The sequence below is a fragment of the Trichomycterus rosablanca genome, chromosome 18, assembly GCF_030014385.1.
Source record: "Trichomycterus rosablanca isolate fTriRos1 chromosome 18, fTriRos1.hap1, whole genome shotgun sequence".
In the NCBI taxonomy this organism is placed as follows: domain Eukaryota; kingdom Metazoa; phylum Chordata; class Actinopteri; order Siluriformes; family Trichomycteridae; genus Trichomycterus; species Trichomycterus rosablanca.
Genome location: NC_086005.1, coordinates 25,958,933 through 25,980,663, shown reverse-complemented (window position 1 = coordinate 25,980,663; position 21,731 = coordinate 25,958,933). Strand labels below are relative to the sequence as shown.

General features: G+C 39.2%; 2 protein-coding genes across 4 annotated transcripts in view; one reads left to right on the top strand and one right to left on the bottom strand.

Annotated features, from left to right (window-relative positions):
- The first annotated feature begins 69 nt into the window (after positions 1-69).
- On the top strand, positions 70-17,724 carry fez1 (fasciculation and elongation protein zeta 1 (zygin I)). Of its 3 annotated transcripts, XM_063014043.1 has the most exons (11): positions 4,900-5,164; positions 5,476-5,524; positions 7,144-7,508; positions 9,793-9,892; positions 11,105-11,191; positions 13,652-13,817; positions 14,156-14,430; positions 16,001-16,081; positions 16,454-16,529; positions 16,674-16,739; positions 16,867-17,724. In XM_063014043.1, exons 3-11 carry the CDS (start codon positions 7,192-7,194, stop codon positions 16,881-16,883), a joined length of 1,185 nt encoding a protein of 394 aa, XP_062870113.1. In that variant the 5' UTR covers positions 4,900-5,164; positions 5,476-5,524; positions 7,144-7,191; the 3' UTR covers positions 16,884-17,724. The 3 variants fall into 3 exon arrangements, with proteins under 3 accessions (XP_062870112.1, XP_062870113.1, XP_062870111.1); XM_063014042.1 differs by lacking the exons at positions 4,900-5,164; positions 5,476-5,524 and adding an exon at positions 70-138 and having other exon boundaries at positions 7,141-7,508; XM_063014041.1 differs by lacking the exon at positions 5,476-5,524.
- A 2,860-nt stretch (positions 17,725-20,584) lies between these two features.
- Positions 20,585-21,731, bottom strand: part of esama (endothelial cell adhesion molecule a) — a 32,815-nt gene continuing 31,668 nt past the window's right edge. Inside the window, exon 7 of the mRNA XM_063014071.1 lies at positions 20,585-21,578. Coding sequence (XP_062870141.1) covers positions 21,110-21,578 — 469 coding nt within the window. The 3' untranslated portion in view covers positions 20,585-21,109. The remainder of the gene's footprint in view (positions 21,579-21,731) is intronic.

The following is a 21,731-nucleotide window of genomic DNA, read 5'->3' as shown; positions in this document are numbered from 1 at the left end:
CCAACCATGTGCTGATGCTGTATATAAACTGTAACTTAATTCCTGACAAAAACAAAACCTAAAATTCCTGCTAGGAAAGTCCGAAACCTGAGTTTAGCTTATGGCATCATATCCACATGGCAGCTCGCACTGTCAGAAGTAAGTTTTATATTTATTGTTGTAATATTTTCTGTAGTATCTGCTGTAGATCACTATAGTGTTAACTACAAGCAAGTATTTTGACACCCTTCCTTGTTTATTATTAACTACAAGTATTTTAGCCACACCAATTGCTAACAGGTGTATAAAATGCATTGTTTAAAAATCGATTGGGTTTCAACTCCAACTGTGCCAACAATTTGGGGAAGGCTCCCTCAAGTTTCAGTATAACTGCACAATTTATTTATTAGGATTTTAACGTCATGTTTTACACTTTGGTTACATTCATGACAGAAACTAGTTACTTATTACACAAGATTCATCAGTTCAAATATCAAACACAGTCATGGACAATTTTGTATCTCCAATTCACCTCACTTGTACGTCTTTGGACTGTGGGAGGAAACTGGAGCTCCTGGGGGAAACCCACGCAGACATGGGAAGAACATGCAAACTCCACACAGAAAGGACTCGGACCGCCCCACCCAGGGATCGAACCCAGGCTCTTCTTGCTGTGAGGCAGCAGTGCCACCCAACTGTGCACAAAGTGAGGTCCATGATAACTGGGTTTGACCATTTTTGTGTTGGTCTAAACAGAGCCTTGACCTCAACCCTAATACACACGTTAGCTGTTCTGTTTCCAAAAAGCATGACTACAGGATATTTTTGAAAATTGTTGTAATTATGAAATGTTTAAATAATTAAAATTAGACTATTTGAGACTGATAGCTTGCATCATATTGCAAAGTTATTGTATAGTCTCAACTATGCTTGTAATAATACCTAAATTACAAAAATGCAAGCCGTCCTTGTGGGCAGACATCCTGTAAAACATTGTTTATGATACTGTAAGTGTTTCTGAAAGGCACTAGAGGGCAGAACTACTAGTATAACTGTACAACTAGAGAAAAGGGTTTAGTGTTTACTTAGGTTTAATCCTTTAATGCAACGTATTAGATAAACATCAGTTACTAACAATAAGACAATACCAGCCCAATGTAGGTGTAAAGTAAGTCCAGTGCCAAATGAAGACACTTACCTGTAAGTATGGATTACTTTTAAAAGTATTCTAGGATTATTTTATTGTATTTCTCCTTATTTAACACTGTTGTATTTGTAAGTTAAAAAAAATATATTGACAAATTATTTTAAGCATTTTTGGAAGAAAACATCCAACGGTAAAATTAAATGTAAGTAAATTACACTAATAACTGATAATACAAAATAGGTTTAATTAATACTAATTATATTGTCAGCTAATCATACGATTATTAGACAACATGCCTGCATAGCTTTAACTAAATATGAAGAAATATATCCAGTATTAAAAGTATGTTTGATGTCTGCATTAAAGTAGTAGAACAGTATCGATCATATCGTGAGTGTGCTGCTGACTGCTGTGGTGTTCAGACCGAAGGCCGAGGTAGCAAGAAGAGCTGCTGCTTTTAGTATTGATCACGGCCACAGCAAAGTCGGAGGTTGCTGAATGGAAGCCTGAGCTGATTGTGCATTAATGCTGTCTAAAGTTGTTTTTCCGCCAGAAAAGACTGACAGATGATGTTTCCCATATTTTTTTAGGTCAGTTTATTATAATTACAATGAATAATAAAATATCTTTAAATCTTCAACCAGTATGTAGACCACAAATCTCACTAGTCGATTCTCCTATTTCAGCCACTCTGTCAAATTTATTAGAAGGTGCTTCTTTCCATTCCAGTTCGATTGATGTATTACTCAAAAGCTGTTTAATAGTCTGGCATTCCATTATTTCCAAAAACAATGTAAAGGGTGAGCTTAACACACCTCAGCACACATTTCTGCTTTTTGAGAAGAGCTTGAGCCAAAAGACGTCAGTACATTTCTGGATGTTGTTGATATAAGACTTCTGCTTTACCTAGAAATGACCTAGCTTGCAGTTGTAGATGCAGCAATAATATGTACTGGTTTACCAAAGTATTCCCAAGTCCATATGATAATATTCATTACAGAAGCTGTTCATAATGAATACGGTCATATTGTAACAGGCATTTAACATTGTTTTAAACTTGCCCTTTAAGCATATACATTTCTCTATATTTTTTTTTTACTTTGCACTTGTTAAAAATCCTTTCCATTACTTGCAATAATGTATTGAGGGACGTTCTTAAACTGTTTTCCCACAGTGGTAAACCTCCACTCATCTCTACTCATAATGTATTTTGTTAATGCTCAATGCTTTATACCCATTCATTATGTAAAGTGCTTAGCTGTTGCAGGCAACAATTTACGAATATGAATACGAATACCTTTATTGTCATTGTACAGGTACAACGAGATTCAGTGTTCTCTACTTAGGAAATACAATATATATACATATACAAAGTAGTTAGGAAGTAGGATAAGCATATATACAATTAGTCCAGTGGATAAAGCAGTATATACAATTAGTCCAGTGGATAAAGCAGTATTAGTCCAGTAGAAAAGTATGCAAGGTGCAATGCTTCATTTTTATGTATAGACAGGCATATGTATAAGTGTGCAAATGAGAATACGTGCATATAAGGTAGGAATTTAAGAATTTGCATGTATTTACAGAAATGTTTAAGTATAAAATGTCTTCTTTGTGCTGCTTTTTAAGACATTAGACTCCCTGTCTAATGTGTGTTACTCAGAAGTATAAGTCCAAGGATCAGCCAAATCTTATAAACACACAGTCAGTTACTAATTATACAAAGTTATTAGGGACGGGAAGGGAAGGGACTAAGCCGCCGCCTTTCTACACCAATCAAAGAAATGGCTTCAAGTGCAATCCTCGGCTGTGCTTTCAGGTTTCTATAGCAACCGAGACCTCTTTGTCATTTGGACTCATTCTGACGGTGTAGTGGAGGGGGTCTGTGTTCGTGTGTGTGTGTTGAAGGATGCTGGTGGGGGTGTTCGTACTGAGGAAAAATCAGGTCGTCACAGTTTGTCCTTGAGTATACTTTGCTGTATTCTGCTCATTTGTTCACGGAATGAAGCCTGTCAGTCTGTCATTTAAACCCACATAGTAACGAGAATCTAAGGGAACTGCTTTACACATTTTGTGTTTTGGAGAAATTGTGTTTCATTAAGGTTCATGCTTTTCCTATTAAGCAGATCAGATTAGGATTGCCTGCATTATGTCAATTGGGTGTTTTATTGATTTTACTTCAATAATGTATTCCTCGCCCACTGATTCATCATATCATTGGGTGGGACAAGATGATGTGGTTTTAGGTTTGAACTTGGCAGGATGCTCCTCCACACTCACTAGTAGTTCTCTCTATATTTCTTCTCACTCTCTTGCACTTTGGCAAACTAAATTGTTTTAGATTAAGCTAAACAATCTAGATACCGGGGTTTTAAGTAAAAACCACACACCACATTAACTAAAACATGATTTTATGTAATGTGCAGTGGGCATTGACTTGCATCCTTATCCCGTTGTCTGATAATTGGAAGCATTCAGTTCTACAGATGCTGGATCATGGATGTTTCTTTGGTAGAATGAATATTGAATAAGAAAGCATATTTTGTCCCCTAAACCTTAAAGTTGATTTGGGATAAATAAAACCTTCTCAAATTTCCCTTAGGATAAACAGAGCATCTGTGTATCTATCTGTCAGTCTGTCTGCTGATCTGTCTGTCTTTCTTTCTGTCTGTCTGTCTGTCTGTCTGTCTGCAGTCTATGGTCTATATGCAGTATATGGTCAGAGGTATGTGGACACCTGACCATGAGCTGGTTGAACGTTCAATTTTAAAACCAGATAAAGATCTCATTACTGTATAGTGGTCAAGCATCCCTACGCAATACTGCTTTGTGTGTGTCTTTGGAAGGTAAAAAAAAGCGACACCTGTCAGATGGAGTGCGTGACTGTCTGTGGCTCTCCTTTGTAAGAGTAGGGGTGGTGCATGCCACGGAGGAATTATAGTCAAGAAATTGGACAATAATTGGTTGGGTGGGAAAAGGAGAAAAACATGAATTATTATAATGATAAACATGACCATGATAAGATAGAGGTTATTGTAACTCTGTGATAGAGCCACATTCTGGCGAAATACCTCTGCTGATGAACTATTTTATTTGTTGTTATTATTGTTTAGGGCTGAACGCTGAAATGAAAGTACTATGCAATTAATCTGACCATCTGACCATAAATGCATTTGTTATTTGTCTTGTTAAAATGTAGCTGTTTATTTATTAAAATTTAATAGCATAGTGGCATGGCTATTAATGTATTTATCAAACATTTACAGCCCTACTTTATACACATTGCCATGGTGCCACCAATTACATGAAATTACTTTGCCAATCCAACTACCTCCCCCATTCCCCACCCCCCAAGTGTCCTCTTTTTTTAAAAACAAAATATGGTCACCCTAGGTTATGGGACCAGTCATTGGGACAGATTTACATTCCCGTACTGTAAATCTATGCCAGTGAATGGTGCTGAGAACAGAATTATTGCTTCTGTCGTCACACTGGCATCACCATTGTCAGTGACAAAAGCAAGCAAGGTGTGAATGAAACCTGCTACCATCCCTCCCTCCCTCCCTCCCTTCACACATGGCTTCATCACAAACATGGAGGCCTTACAGCCAGGAGGGAGGATGGGAGAAAGCAAGAGAGGGACGGGAAGGAGGGAGGGGGGAGTAAAGGGAGCGAATGATGTAGATGAGGAGAGCGAGTGGAACGATGGGAAGGAGGAGGGGGGTATGATGGGATGGCAGTTGCCGTAGCAATGTGCAGGCTCTGTAAGGAGACGGAGGCTTCTGCTGCTGCTTACTGATCAGGAGACGAGCGCCTGTGTTTCTGCGAGCTGTACAGGGCACACGGCGAGTGGAGGGAGAAAGAGACAGGACGGCCATTGTGAGAGCTTCCCCCCCTCTCTCTCTCAGAGAGAAATGAACGTGTACACCACTGTTCATTATGTATGGGATTTGCTGATGCTTGTGTGTTTGTGACCTGCTTGGACTAGGAGGGGCTTTCTCTTGCCTTCTACAGACACAAAAAAAGATTTTCCTGAAGGTACATACTCTCTCTTTTTTCCATTCTCTATTGTTTTCTAATCTCTCTCGCTCTCTAGAGAATTTGTAACCTTGATCTACATTCATCCTTAATCTACATTTATTGGTTTTTTATTTTTTCTACACTCAGATTTTGTCGAGCATCCTGCTGTCATTATAATGTACTTATGATGTTGTAATTATGATGTACGCACATTGTAGTTCAGTGTAGGATGAGGCTCTTTAATGCTGGTGGTGGAATGATTGATAAATGGTGGTTTGATCCCACACAGTCATGTTTTCTTCATTTGTCTTATACCGCCATTTTTCCAGCTCGGTTCTCCTGACCTGTTTTCTGTCCTGCTAGTGCGGCATCACTCAGGTATATAGAAGAACCCAGAATCTCATTACACCATGTAATAACATAGTCATATACATGAAGTAACATGTTTTTTCATAAAGTAAATGCACCTTCATATCTGTTTTAGGTACTTATTTGAATTTATAAAGAATTGATACATAAATGATAAAATAGAAGCATGTTCATAAATACATTTAACAGATTTGGTTCATATTGCCAGTTTACATTAAATATTAACCGACTGCCTAAAGCAGGTAAGCACTGACACTGATTTTACAGTGTGCTGTAGTCTAAAATGATGTGTTTTTTGTTTTTACTTTAACTATTACTGTAAAGAATACAGAATATCATTGATCCTACAGCAAATATAAAAATACAGTTTTCAAGATTGTTTACTGTAGCACTGTAAATATTAGATTAGATTAGATAGAGAAGCAATTTAAATGATTAGCAATACTTACCATAAAATGTGCATGTTTTGATATCCAGAACTTAATTTACTTAATAGGTTTTACTTGACTTTACTTTCAGAGCATTATAAATGATTTAAAAACTACCATCTCCACTAAGCAGCTGACGAATGATCTAGAAATAAAGCTTACTGGCGCATTCATGCATTGTTTTACTGTCATAGTACAGAGGAGCTCTAGAAGCCAAGGCATACTCTGATAGATGAAGAAATGCTCCCATGCTGGCCTGAAGGGTAAAGCAAAGCTCTTGTATGTCAACAAAGAACCTGCAGGAACAGTTTTACTGTGCAGCACTGATTTGCTCAAACATGATCAACATGGAAACCTTATTAAAACGTTAGCATCAAAAGTATGTGAAACAACATCTAGAGAAACCAGTACATTTATGAACACAAGTGCTGTGGACCAAAGAAGTAAACATTACATTATTTGGTTTGTAAATAAAAAAATAACACCTTGTCAACTGGTTAAGCATGGAATTGGATCTTTTAAGCTTATTATGCTTTAGGGTTAGTACATTTGTTTCTCATTTTTCTCTGTCTATGATGTGTCATTGACTTTCGATTTACAGTTATTCACAATGCTGCTTTGCTCATCTATGAGAGAGGAAATCAGGACAGTTACTCATCACCAGACCCCAACAGTGAATGACCTCTGTTTGGACTCCTGATTATTGACTTAGGTTTTAGTGTTACATAGTTTGTTGTTATTTTTGGCTGATTATCGCTTTAGGCATGGTAACATGGTATAAATGAAGGTTAAAGATCTGGCTTATATATAAAAATGTACAGTAAAACAGGATGTCCTGGCAGTTTGCTGAGTAATGCATGGTGAAGGAAAGGGCACATTTATGTCCTCGCCTCTGGTTGTACTTCATTGTTTTTTTATATAACTGTGTGTATGTGCAGACGTATTATCATTATTATTATTATTATTATTCATTTTAATCAACTTAATTCAGCTGTGAGGAAGGAAACAAAACCATTTGAAAAGCACTGGACATTTACCCTGAAGCTCACTTGAACCCATCTAGAATGCAACTTTAAATTTTTTGTTTCTTTCAGTCATGTATTTTTACTGCCTTGGGAACTTTGATTGTCTTAACAATTGAACATTACATTGAAAACATATTCATTGACGGTATAATTGTGTGTTCTCTGTGTTAAGCAGGGTTGAGATCAAGCTGATTTAAGTGGCAGCGTAAGTAAGTGCAGCAGGATGGAGGCGCCGCTCGTCTGTCTCGATGAGGAATTTGAGGACCTTAGGCCGTGTAAGATAGATGAGCTGGAAGTGGACTCATCTCCGCGTCGAGTTTACTCTACTATCCCTCTTGCTCCGCTGTGCCGGGAGGACTTTTCGGAGCTGGAGAACTTCTCAGAGATGATGAGTTTCAAGTCCATGGAAGATCTGGTAAATGAGTTTGATGAGAAGCTGAACGTGTGCTTTCACAACTACAACACCAAGACAGAGGGCCTGGCTCCAGTGCGTGATCAGTCACATGCAGAGGAGGATGAGGAGCGGCTTCAGGATGAAGAGTGAGTGATTTTTTAAAAGTTTTATAAAGTGTTCTTTTGTATACATATAAAGCTAGATTTTTTTCATGAAAGGTGTGTTTGGAAAATGTAGGGATTTCATGTGGTAATTCTCTGTCTCTGCTAATTTATTTATTTTTAGCGTCATGGTTTACACTGGTTGCATTCATGACAGGACAGGTAGTTACTGGTTAGACAAGATTCATGTCAAACACAGTCATGGACAATTTCGGATCTCCAGTTAACTTGACTGCATGTCTTTGGACTGTGGGAGGAAACCGAAGCTCCTGGAGGAAACCCACACAGACACGAAAACTTCACACAGAAAGGACCTAGACTGCTTCACCTGGGAATCCACCCAGAACATTCTTGCTGTGAGGCACTACCCACTGCCCCTGTCTCTGTTAATTAACTGTCACTGTGTTGCAAGTCATGTGGTCTTAGTTCAGCTCTCAGGATTTTGGATCAATATAAATATAGCACATCGGTGCTTTTGGGTCAAACATGTACCAATAAAACACATTATAACAACATCAGCAACAGCTGAGAAGACTTCTCTCTATTATGCCCCGTCAGCGAAAACAGAAAAGAAAAATCAATCGAATGATAGATTCTCTTCATGTCTTCGAAGTACAACCTGCTTTCAAAGCACCGTATCAGCACTGATGCTCAGCACACAGCAATCTACTTAACCCAATGATTAATGTCTAGTTTATCACTAGAGTGAATTTTAGCTCCCAGTAATCTCACAGTCAGTTCTGCTAGTTTTCAGGCTTCTCAGAGCTCCGAGCATATGTTCCTTTCACTCGGAATTGCAGTTCACGAGCAGAACAGAAGGATGTCTGAAGGTTTATTGAGCTCTAAGTCAGTTTTTGGTCAGCATGATGCAGTTTAATTCGAAGAATCAAGCTGGGATCTGTTGTTCTTTCCTGTGGCTTCAGTTTACATAAATTATTAACACACAAATCTGTCTGCTATAGAGTTCAGACCAATCCATTGTGATTAGATAAATGTTTTCTCTGACTGGTAATGTAAGCTCATAAATTTTAATATGCACAGATATAAATTTTACATTTATAGGGGTAATTACAAACCATGATTAGATGTTTGCTATTATTCAGTGATCCTTACCAGAAATAGGGCTGTCCTTATCTATTTTATTTATATACTAATCTTTGTTCAGCTCATACCAATACATCCTTATGTTACCCAGTCTGACTGCAAGCAAATTATGCAAAACATTAAAGTTGTGATGGACAATTCTGATCATGTCAGTATTTTTATTGTAATAATTCATAATATCTTTTGTTCAGTTTATTCACTCTTTATATCCACAGAGTTACTAGAAAACTGAAATTTTATAAACATGATATTTCTTTAAAATTTTCATATTATTGTAAAAATATTATTTTTAAAACGTCAGCTGACTTTTAGGATTCTAAATAATTAATGAACAATAAATTCCAGTAATAACTGAGGATCTTAGCTTTTCAAAATGTGTTAGTCTAGTTACTAAATCAATAAGATGCAGGGAAATTTCACAATAAAAAAAAAGATAGAGGTAAACAAGTAAGCTGCTCCAGCAGTTAAAGGCACTGTATTAAAGCTACATGTTTACACCAACAAACGATAAAGCTTTAAGGTAAGATGAAGATAACAGGAAAGTAAATATATCGTATAATGTGGCTATACATAGAGCTTATTTATGTACAATAAATTCTGTTGAATGAAGTTGCATGAGTATAATGAATCAACTCCAGCCTGTGGAGCGGCTGTCCTGCTTGTTTTATCCCACTTTTTACTTTTTATTTCTGAGTACTTGGTTGCTGCAGGCTTGTGGGCTGAACATTATTCTGACATCTAGTTTCCTTTCTCACTCTTTCCCTTTTCTATCCACTTTTACCAGTTCAGGTTGTGGATGTTTTGTTTTTTTCTTTTATTACTTTGGTTCTGTTATTTTGGCCATTTCCTTTTTTCACTATTGCACCTTGTGTTTGTTCTACCTTGGTTGGTGGGGAGCTACAGTCCTCTTCCAATCAGTACCAGTTTGTTCCTGTTGTGGTGGCCTGCAAGTCTTTTGTTATGGAGCATTTGTGAATAAGGGCTTGTTTTCTGATTGACGGACCAGTGGCATTGGGAGGTGTAGATAGTCATATCAACAGGACAGAGAGTGAGACAGTTTAGCATTAAATGATTACATGTTAAATAAATAAAATCAGCAATTTAATATATGAATGTATTGTTGCTATATTGTGTAAAAACTGTCTGTTTGGCTTTGTGTTTCTAGTGTATGGGATGCTCTGACCGATAACTACATGGCGTCCTCTGTGTCCAGCTGGGATGGCCACAATTCAGAGATTCTTAATGGCAACATTACAGAAGATGAGGTAATTTGGCTGTTGCCCTACGTAGGCATCTCTTCTAAGAAAGGATTACCATTTATAATAACTTTAATTGGATATTATTTACATACTTATGAATTAGGTTTGTAAACCCTTGAGCCAAGATGACTTACATTGAGAAAGGTCTGAGGTACAGGTCTGAACTCCTACAGTGAGGGGATCAGGTGGCATTGTTCCACTGACCCACTTCCCAGAAAACCCAGAAAACAGTAAAAGGTCACAGCAAATCAATACAGTTCATCAAAATAAAGGAAAAAATTTTATTCTGATAAGAGTTTCTTTCAGGATGACATTGCTGATAACTGACAGGGCATGAGGGGTCAGTGAATGGTTTTATAATAATCGTATCCTTTGCAGTCAACGGATCTCAACCCAGGGTAATCAACATCAAAACACTAAATGAGATCATATCTTTTGGACAAAAGATGTTCTGTCTACAGGAGTTTCTTTTAGGATGACATTGCTGATAATTAACTGGGCATGAGGGGTCAGTGAATGGTTCAATTGGTATGAAAAGTATATTAATCGTATCCTTTGCAGTCAACGGATCTTGACCCAGTTGAACAACGTCAAAACACTAAATGAGATAATACTTTATGATGGACTAATGATGTTCTGTCTGTAGGAGTTTCTTTCAGGATGACATTGATGATAATTGACAGGGCATGAAGGGTCAGTGAATGCTTTAATTGGTATGAAAACTATATTAACTGCATCCTTTGCAGTCAATGGATCTCGATCCAGTTGAACAACGCCAAAAAATTTAATGAGATAATATGTGAGACGAAAGACGGTACAGTCTATGCCAAGGGTCACTAAAGCGCAACAGACAGACACTTTATGTTGGTCAGTTATTAGTATTGGTCAGTTGATTAGATGTCACTATATAAATAAATGATATGGCGTATAGGTCATTTTGTGACACTCATGAAGACTTTTTATATAGCACAGCTGTCCTAAATGGGCTAACAGGAACTATGCATCATACAAACACTCTACACTGTGGCAGGAAGCCTTGTGTCTGACAGCGCTGTACACATTAGCTCACAGAATAATGACATAATGGAGAAGAATAATGGTGTAAAGTCGAGTCATCTACATCTTCGCTCTGCTATCTGTCATGTGTTAGTGTGACGTTAATCCTAACAGATTTGCTCTGTTGTCATAACAACTATGTTCACATCCTACTTTTTATAGATCCACGAAAAAGAGGAGGAGGAGATGAACGAAAAAAATGAAAACGCCAACTGTCTGAGTGAGGAACCTCTCATAAACGCTGACCAGGTAAGACGCTCCAAGAGCCTCACTTTCTGATCACATATTTATTTTAATAATAGCAGTTAATAACCATAAATTTATTTTCTAATAGGTTGTGCTTTTGTAATGTTATTGCTAATAGATAGATGTAGGATTTATAAACATTTTAATCTCACCCGTGTTCTCAGCTCTGGTATACACCATGACTTATCTAATTAGCTGGATATAAAGAAAATAAGTATGTAGGATGGCCCTAGAATGATTTTTAAACTCATATGTTGTTTTGGCTGACACCTTTATGTGTCATATATATATATATATATATATATATATATATATATAGAGCTGGGATTGGAACTCTCTATATATATACTATATATACAGTGTATCACAAAAGTGAGTACACCCCTCACATTTCTGCAAATATTTCATTATATCTTTTCATGGGACAACACTATAGACATGAAACTTGGATATAACTTAGAGTAGTCAGTGTACAGCTTGTATAGCAGTGTAGATTTACTGTCTTCTGAAAATAACTCAACACACAGCCATTAATGTCTAAATAGCTGGCAACATAAGTGAGTACACCCCACAGTGAACATGTCCAAATTGTGCCCAAATGTGTCGTTGTCCCTTCCTGGTGTCATGTGTCAAGGTCCCAGGTGTAAATGGGGAGCAGGGCTGTTAAATTTGGTGTTTTGGGTACAATTCTCTCATACTGGCCACTGGATATTCAACATGGCACCTCATGGCAAAGAACTCTCTGAGGATGTGAGAAATAGAATTGTTGCTCTCCACAAAGATGGCCTGGGCTATAAGAAGATTGCTAACACCCTGAAACTGAGCTACAGCATGGTGGCCAAGGTCATACAGCGGTTTTCCAGGACAGGTTCCACTCGGAACAGGCTTCGCCAGGGTCGACCAAAGAAGTTGAGTCCACGTGTTCAGCGTCATATCCAGTGGTTGGCTTTAAAAAATAGACACATGAGTGCTGCCAGCATTGCTGCAGAGGTTGAAGACGTGGGAGGTCAGCCTGTCAGTGCTCAGACCATACGCCGCACACTGCATCAACTCGGTCTGCATGGTCGTCATCCCAGAAGGAAGCTGACGCACAAGAAAGCCCGCAAACAGTTTGCTGAAGACAAGCAATCCAAGAACATGGATTACTGGAATGCCCTGTGGTCTGACGAGACCAAGATAAACTTGTTTGGCTCAGATGGTGTCCAGCATGTGTGGCGGCGCCCTGGTGAGAAGTACCAAGACAACTGTATCTTGCCTACAGTCAAGCATGGTGGTGGTAGCATCATGGTCTTGGGCTGCATGAGTGTTGCTGGCACTGGGGAGCTGCAGTTCATTGAGGGAAACATGAATTCCAACATGTACTGTGACATTCTGAAACAGAGCATGATCCCCTCCCTTTGAAAACTGGGCCTCATGGCAGTTTTCCAACAGGATAACGACCCCAAACACATTCTCCAAGATGACAACTGCCTTGCTGAGGAAGCTGAAGGTAAAGGTGATGGACTAAACCCAATTGAGCACCTGTGGCGCATCCTCAAGTGGAAGGTGGAGGAGTTCAAGGTGTCTAACATCCACCAGCTCCGTGATGTCATCATGGAGGAGTGGAAGAGGATTCCAGTAGCAACCTGTGCAGCTCTGGTGAATTCCATGCCCAGGAGGGTTAAGGCAGTGCTGGATAATAATGGTGGTCACACAAAATATTGACACTTTGGGCACAATTTGGACATGTTCACTGTGGGGTGTACTCACTTATGTTGCCAGCCATTTAGACATTAATGGCTGTGTGTTGAGTTATTTTCAGAAGACAGTAAATCTACACTGCTATACAAGTTGTACACTGACTACTCTAAGTTATATCCAAGTTTTATTTCTATAGTGTTGTCCCATGAAAAGATATAATAAAATATTTGCAGAAATGTGAGGGGTGTACTCACTTTTGTGATACACTGTATATATAGAGCTGGGATTGGAACTCTCAACCTTTCAATTGATAGTCCAAATCTCTACCCACTAGGCTACCACTGTCCTATATCCTTTATATGGGTCGTCACAGCAGATCTGGTCCACATACCTAATACATACATATACATATCTAACTGGGCTTGGGACCTGCATTGAGGGCGCACTGACAAGTTTACTTTACCCCTGCGCCACCTAAACGCACTGACTTAAATACAGCAAATAATTATCCCGGTTCAGGGAAGTTAACCAGACCACGACACAATAGCTGATATGTTTATTACATTTTACCCTTTTTTATCCTCATGCATCTGTATTGTATTTTTATTTGTACTTCAAAATAAATCTGTCTATGCATTGCCTAAGTCTTTGTGGCATAGATTTCTCCATCTGATTTTCCCAATAAAGTGTAACTGTTAAAACTGCTGTAAAGTCAGTCTATTTACAGTAGTACCAATACTGTTTAAATATTTAAATCTACTCTGTCCGACGCTCGTTCATTAGGTGATTGAGGAGATAGTGGAGATGATGGAGAACTCTCCTGACCCTGGTGAGACTGAAGAAGAGGAGGACGAAGAAAGTGGAATCACCTCCCCTAAAACAAACCCCTCTTTACTGGAGGAGATCCGCATGCTATCTCAGGCCACCAACAACAACTGCTCTTATGAAGGTACGACTGGGTCCCCTGTTCTGGTCTATTATTCTCTCTGTTTACTTTTCTCCATGCGTTAGAACTTCATTCCTAACATATATGGTCCATCATGTCTTCTTGTATTTCAAGTGGAGTAGCTTATTTCTATATATCTGTGTTAAATCTATAACACTTGGCTGCCAAATCAGCATTATTTGTTGAATTTGTTGGCATTAATAACAATAATCTTCAGATCCTCAGTTAGTCTGCTGAAAAAAGCCCATGATTATTGAGTGTTAGCACAAAGTTTAAAGAATTAGAGAATTAACTTCGCACTGGAATTATCAGTAATGAAAAGCATGCCTACATCTCGTCAGGTCTCAGTCTGATGTCGAGCTCGACCCTGACTGAGCTGCTGGGTCGTGTGGAGATGGCGGTGAGGGAGTACTCGGAGGAGCTGGTGGCACAGCTAGCACGAAGGGACGAGCTGGAGTTCGAAAAGGAGGTGAAGAACACTTTCATCACAGCCCTAATGGAGGTGCAGAACCGGCAGAAGGAGCAGCGAGAGCTCAGCAAGCGCCGTCGCAAGGACAAGGCCATGAGCCTGCAGGGGTCCGGACGCTCCGAGAAAAACGGTGGCATGCCAGTCAAGGTGTGTACGTGTGAGAAATGTTGTCTGTGTGTATGTGTGAGAGGAAGTGGTTATTTTTGGCTAATAAAACAGCGGGAGATATTTTACAATGCCAGAGCTTTGAAGAAAATCATATTTTTTTAAGTATTAAAAACATCTTTGAAGACAAAAATCTGAGTAGCATCCAAAACAAAACATTTGTGTACAATTGATTGTAGCTCTTGTGGAGTTACCAGTTACAATCAATAGACTATTTCACTCTTACTCATTTATCTTTAATATTTTATAATAAATATTGCATTAATGGAAAAGGATGCACATGTGCCCGGACGTTCACATGTTCTTGGAGACGATAGGATTTGTCAAATACTTTCTTACATTGCTCCTATGTCCAGTTCTAGTGCCTGCATGTCCTTTTTAGATGCTTTTAAGGGTGGACAGGAGTTTGCAAGGGTAAATAACTTCCATCACCCCAATATTTAATATATCCCTGACCATATCCATGCACATTTTGGGGGCAGGTTCTAATATTTTGACTGACTGTGTTTCTTCTTTTTCAAATCCGCATAGATCTAGGGTGCCATTCAGCAGATGCATGCAGTTTTGTTACCACCTTGTAATAATCTTAGCATCATTGCAAATAATATAAACACACAAAGCCCATTAAACGAATCTGAAAGCTACGAGAGGATAAAGAGTGAATAAATCACCATGAGTATAACAGTGAAAAGAAGTGAGAGGAAGAATCTGAGGTGCTTTCTGCAGACAGAGAGCATTGTACGTCTCTGGTTAATGGACATGCTTACGTCCATTATCTTAAGCTGCACTTAGCGCTTACAGGAAGAGCAGAGGAAGCGTTCGAGTCAAGAATTCCTTTTCATCGTGGGCAAGTCTGGCTCATGAGGTCTGCAGTGTTGTTGTAATGCAGAGACACTGTCATTGATTCAAGGAACCACACTTACATCAGACTGTTGGTGTTTTCTTTTCAGTAGCTTTAGTATATAGTTCTACTCTGGGCTGCATGTCCACAAATCAACAGCACATCTGCTCCATGACTGCAGCTGCTCTGAATACAGATGTTTATTATTACAGGGTTCAAAATTATAGTGCTCTGAAAATAATTGCCTCCTGAGTCCAATGTAAAAGAGAAAGCATTGAAGCAGGCATTAGAGGCATGACATTCAATTCAGATTGACATAACATCTCAAACCTGACGAGGCATCTGAAGGAGTCTTGTGGTATGTAGTGCCAGGACGTTATCAGCTTTCAGTTTCTGACACTGTAATTTCTGTCACAATGGATATGATAGAGTTTTGAGTGAGGAACTTCCATCAGCCTAGCATTTAATATATCCCTGACCAAAACATGCACAACCTTTACAAATTAGCCACTGCCATGAATGGTTCTAATGTTTTGGCTGGTCCTTTAGGTGAGTGTTAGCCCTAAATGTTTAAACTGTTTAAAACATACTTCCTACTTTGTGGACTTAATGATAATTGTAATTGAGGGGATGACTAAGTAGATATGTTCAATAATTTGAATTTTCAAATGATTAATTATTTAAAAATTGTTTATGTTTAAATCTCTTTAGCGTTTCAGTATGGAAGGCCTGTCCAACATCCTGCAGACAGGAATCAGACAGACTTTCGGCAACTCAGGGATGGACAAACAGGTGAGAAAGCATCACAGATGAAACAAAAGACTAAACGAATTTACCAAGATTCCAGTTAAGGGGTTCGAGTTTATTAGACTGTTTGACTTTGGTTACTGTGCTGATCATTTATCATATATGTATGCTAGCCTACTACTGCTGAGATCTAGGGATAAGCAGTGCTATCGGTCGGTCGGGTGTCTGCAAAGACATAACTAATGGCTAATGTCCAGGGAAAAGGGGGATGGCTGAAAAAGTCTAGCCACTGGAAGGCGCTTTTGTCAGTGCGCTCTCAATGCTGGCTCCAAGCCCAAGATACAAATAGGAGGCTTGTACAAGATAGGGCATCCAGCATAAAGATCAGATGTATTTTTTTTTTCTTCTATTTTGCAGTACCTAAACACAGTGATTCCATATGAGAAAAAGGGAGCTTCTCTGTCCGTGGAAGAACTTCAGATGCTCACAAAAAGTAAGTGGCAGTTTTGTATTGTGTTAACGTTTATTAATACAGGGTTTTTGTTTTTTTATGTCTATTGTTTACAGAAAGTTATTTGCTATGTAACATGGTCTGTCATTCATTGTCGTATCTAATTTTCGTTTTTCATTCTGCTAGTCCTGTATGCTATGAAAGAGGACAGTGATAAAGTCCCGACCCTGCTAACGGACTACATACTAAAAGGTATCAAGTCATTCAGAACCTTCCAATCTAGCATCCTAGAACCAAAATAATGACTTACTTCTTTATTCTTTGATGTAATTCTTGATTAACCGGGTCTGATCTGTGTTTTTTTTTTTTTTTTTTACAGTTCTGTGTCCCACGTAAGCGCCTGTGTCCTCTCCTGTGTTCGGGACTGTAAGGAAGGCCGGTAGTCTCCCTGTCTCTTTCTCTGTACTTCAGTCCCAGCTTCCTAGCTGCATGAGCTCCCTGACCCCCTCATTATTAAGGGACCCTCAACATCTAACCACCTTCCCTTTCACTTAGTCTGATCCGACACATCTTCCCGCGCTCACACATATCCACGAGGCCAGTACAGCACAGCCTGGTGCTTTCCATGTGTTTTCTACTGTATACTTTACAACAGGCCAAAAGCCATATGGAGTATGTTAGGGGGGCAACAGACAAACAGGAATCCGTTTTAATCACTGATCAGGTATTCTCTATTATTCTCTTTTTTAAAATAAGCCCGTACGAGGGCGGTTCGTTTGTTCGTGTCTGTTCTGACTGCAGGTTCATTGAGGGACTTTATTCTGAGACATGTTTCAGTCTAGACACATTGTTAGAGCACATTTTGACTCATTTGTCCTTCTAGAACTTTCTGCTTTTTGCTCTTTCCGTATCGTGGCTTCATCTTCACAGATAGCATGTCTTACTGTCCACATAAATGCTTATTTATGGAGAAAACAAAAGAACAATGATAATCCGAAGCCGATGTTTAATTCTGTTATTTCCTTCACCTTAAACATTTTTGTTATAAATATATCATTGATTTATCATGCCATTTCTTACCAGGGCGTAGTTTCTGCACTGGGTTAGAGTAATTTAGAGTCATTTATGCCATGCTATGCTCATATCTGTAATGTATATATTTCTTGTTTTCGGGGCATGGACGAAAGTAAATGGCTGAGTCAAAGTTCAAATAAATGTCAAACCCTGTGGAAAAAAAGATGTTTATCTTGTTTCTGTTGAACTTTGCTACTTTAAAAGTGCACTCGGTCTGATACAAATAGAGTGGAAATTAGGGGAGCATACTCAAAATTGTCCAGCAGCTCTTAGCCGAGCTGTTTTGCAAATTCATGAATAATGTGGTCAATAAAACAAGTGCAGGTTACTGAACATGAAATGATTATTATCTCTGTTTAATATTTGTGGTGTGTTGAACAATTGAAGTCAGTGTATACAAACACTTTAAACAACATACAGTGTATCACAAAAGTGAGTACACCCCTCACATTTCTGCAAATATTTCATTATATCTTTTCATGGGACAACACTATAGACATGAAACTTGGATATAACTTAGAGTAGTCAGTGTACAGCTTGTATAGCAGTGTAGATTTACTGTCTTCTGAAAATAACTCAACACACAGCCATTAATGTCTAAATAGCTGGCAACATAAGTGAGTACACCCCACAGTGAACATGTCCAAATTGTGCCCAAATGTGTCGTTGTCCCTCCCTGGTGTCATGTGTCAAGGTCCCAGGTGTAAATGGGGAGCAGGGCTGTTAAATTTGGTGTTTTGGGTTCAATTCTCTCATACTGGCCACTGGATATTCAACATGGTACCTCATGGCAAAGAACTCTCTGAGGATGTGAGAAATAGAATTGTTGATCTCCACAAAGATGGCCTGGGCTATAAGAAGATTGCTAACACCCTGAAACTGAGCTACAGCATGGTGGCCAAGGTCATACAGCGGTTTTCCAGGACAGGTTCCACTCGGAACAGGCTTCGCCAGGGTCGACCGAAGAAGTTGAGTCCACGTGTTCGGCGTCATATCCAGAGGTTGGCTTTAAAAAATAGACACATGAGTGCTGCCAGCATTGCTGCAGAGGTTGAAGACGTGGGAGGTCAGCCTGTCAGTGCTCAGACCATACGCCGTACACTGCATCAACTCGGTCTGCATGGTCGTCATCCCAGAAGGAAGCTGACGCACAAGAAAGCCCGCAAACAGTTTGCTGAAGACAAGCAGTCCAAGAACATGGATTACTGGAATGCCCTGTGGTCTGACGAGACCAAGATAAACTGTTTGGCTCAGATGGTGTCCAGCATGTGTGGCGGCGCCCTGGTGAGAAGTACCAAGACAACTGTATCTTGCCTACAGTCAAGCATGGTGGTGGTAGCATCATGGTCTTGGGCTGCATGAGTGTTGCTGGCACTGGGGAGCTGCAGTTCATTGAGGGAAACATGAATTCCAACATGTACTGTGACATTCTGAAACAGAGCATGATCCCCTCCCTTCGAAAACTGGGCCTCATGGCAGTTTTCCAACAGGATAACGACCCCAAACACAACCTCCAAGATGACAACTGCCTTGCTGAGGAAGCTGAAGGTAAAGGTGATGGACTAAACCCAATTGAGCACCTGTGGCGCATCCTCAAGTGGAAGGTGGAGGAGTTCAAGGTGTCTAACATCCACCAGCTCCGTGATGTCATCATGGAGGAGTGGAAGAGGATTCCAGTAGCAACCTGTGCAGCTCTGGTGAATTCCATGCCCAGGAGGGTTAAGGCAGTGCTGGATAATAATGGTGGTCACACAAAATATTGACACTTTGGGCACAATTTGGACATGTTCACTGTGGGGTGTACTCACTTATGTTGCCAGCCATTTAGACATTAATGGCTGTGTGTTGAGTTATTTTCAGAAGACAGTAAATCTACACTGCTATACAAGTTGTACACTGACTACTCTAACTTATATCCAAGTTTCATGTCTATAGTGTTGTCCCATGAAAAGATATAATGAAATATTTGCAGAAATGTGAGGGGTGTACTCACTTTTGTGATACACTGTACATGCCATGATAGTCTTGAGATTTCAAAGATTTCTGCTAGTGTTCTTTTTATGTGACTGAATGATTGCAGTGTGTCAAAAATTAAAAACTGATACAGCAAAATAACAAAGAAAATGAATAATGTAGTGGTTTAGATTATCAGGAAACCATTTGACCCCTACATAACACCGCTGATCCTAAAACTTCTGCGAGTCTGCATGACCTATAATTAGGTTAAAACAAAACTAGGTAATGATCCTTAATATTCTTCAGCTGTGATGTGAGGTGATTATTTCATTACAACAAAAGCAATGGTTGTAAAAATATTTCTAAGACCTTAAAAATTCCACCATTGGGAGTTTTGCCCAGAGGTTCCAAACTTATGCAATGAAACAAAGCAACATTTTAACCTGAGGCTTTAGTAATCTCATCAGGACACCAAGAAAACCCTGTGTGATGACCTGATGAAGGCTGAAACTAATATGGCAACCATGAGCTGATCACTTAACAACCAGGACTCCACAACATGTGCCAAGGTTATTTTAAATATACTCCTTTAGGATCTAAAAGTTCTTCATGAAAGAGCACATGGTTAGTCCCATCATACTTTTTAATAGTTTATAATTTCCTGTTTAGTTTTTATGCCGTGGTCTTCAGATCAGGTGAGCTGATGTGAAATAGTAAAGTAATGAGGTTGTGGTAGCTCAGTGGTCAAGATACTGGACTAGTTTTGGGAATATTACTGGTCCAAGTCAGCCAAGTTGCCACTGTTGATACCCCTGAGGCCCCAAAGCTCTTAACCTTAAGTCTAATTGCTTAGACTGTATTCATCACAACTGTAAGTCACTTTGGATAAAATGCTGTAAATGGAAGTATTTTGGATGTTAATAGTTTTTGTTAGCAAAAAAAACTGCATGCGTACAATAATTGTACAAACATTTCCAGTTAACAAAATTGAACAAATTCTTAAATGTTTTTGGCCATAAACAAATCCACATGTATGCATTCACAAGAAAAAAAAGCATTTTCCAGTTCAATTCTTTTATTTTTACCTTCGCTTTTGCTTATGTACAAATGACAGGTAAAGATAATATAAAAATGTGTCTTGTTTTTAAATTATGTTTGCTAGGCTTAATAGTTTATTTATTTATTTATCAAAGTACATATTTAATGTATAAATAAAGAATACTAATAATTTCCAACTAACGATGAACCAGTGTTGATTTAAACTCATATTTCAGCAGGTTTACAGATAAGGCAGATTTTCTTTGAACTTTTCTGCAATAAGTAAAAGTATAAAACATCAACATTTAATAGTAAATGTATTAAATATTACACTTCATGTAATAAAAACAACATATTTATATATGTATAACAAAACATCATTAAAAAATCATGACATTAAAGAAAGTTACATCATACAGCACGTTTTCTTTATACAGGACAATCTTTAAAAAAACAGATAGAGATCTTGTATTGTTCTGCTAAAACTTAACATGAATCAGTTCTTTCCAGCATGAGTTCCAGCAGGGGGCGCTGTAAACGGGTACACATCAGACCTAGACAAGAGAACCAGCCTGATTCTGTGCAGGCACCATAATGGGCACGGCTCCCATTCGGGAGAGGTTGGCAGCACTTACTCCGCTCGACGAAGGGATATAATGTTGAACCGGGGGCTTGATCGCATCAGTTCTGGGTAAGGATCCACCATTGGAGCTGGAGGCTGGAGGAACTGGAGTCGGGCGTGGCACCATGACATCAGCGTTATAGCTCGGGACAGGATGTTCTGGAGGGCTGGAGGGACCCGCAGCTCGAGGCCGATAGACCGTGCTGCCCGTGGTGGTGACGATGGAGGCGGTGTCAGAGGTGTGCTGCTTGACTGGATAATGGTGGTAATGGTTGAAAGTTGATGTGTCATGAGGTTGAGGGCTGGAGCGGACAGACGACAGCGTGCCGTTTTTAGAGACAACATCAGAGCCTGTGCCGCTCTTCGCCCACGAGACGCGTTTAGGGGCCTGAGCGTCCTCCCTGCAAAAGACACGAAGTTACATAAAGCATTCGAGTTGCAACACATCCGTACAGACTCCAGACTGAGACTGAATAGCTTGAGGGGCTGAACGATATAAAAATTGCATTATGACTGAACAACTACACAATTTTGGGTAAAGATGCTGCAGTTTT

What these genes read in the sequence shown, in the direction of transcription:
- fez1 (XM_063014042.1), top strand. Translation starts at nt 7,192, where the DNA reads ATGGAGGCGCCGCTCGTCTGTCTCGATGAGGAATTTGAGGACCTTAGG. An exon ending in ACGGTGGCATGCCAGTCAAG is followed by an intron (nt 14,431 to 16,000) that starts GTGTGTACGTGT and finishes AAATCTCTTTAG; the next exon opens with CGTTTCAGTATGGAAGGCCT. An exon ending in ACTCAGGGATGGACAAACAG is followed by an intron (nt 16,082 to 16,453) that starts GTGAGAAAGCAT and finishes TCTATTTTGCAG; the next exon opens with TACCTAAACACAGTGATTCC.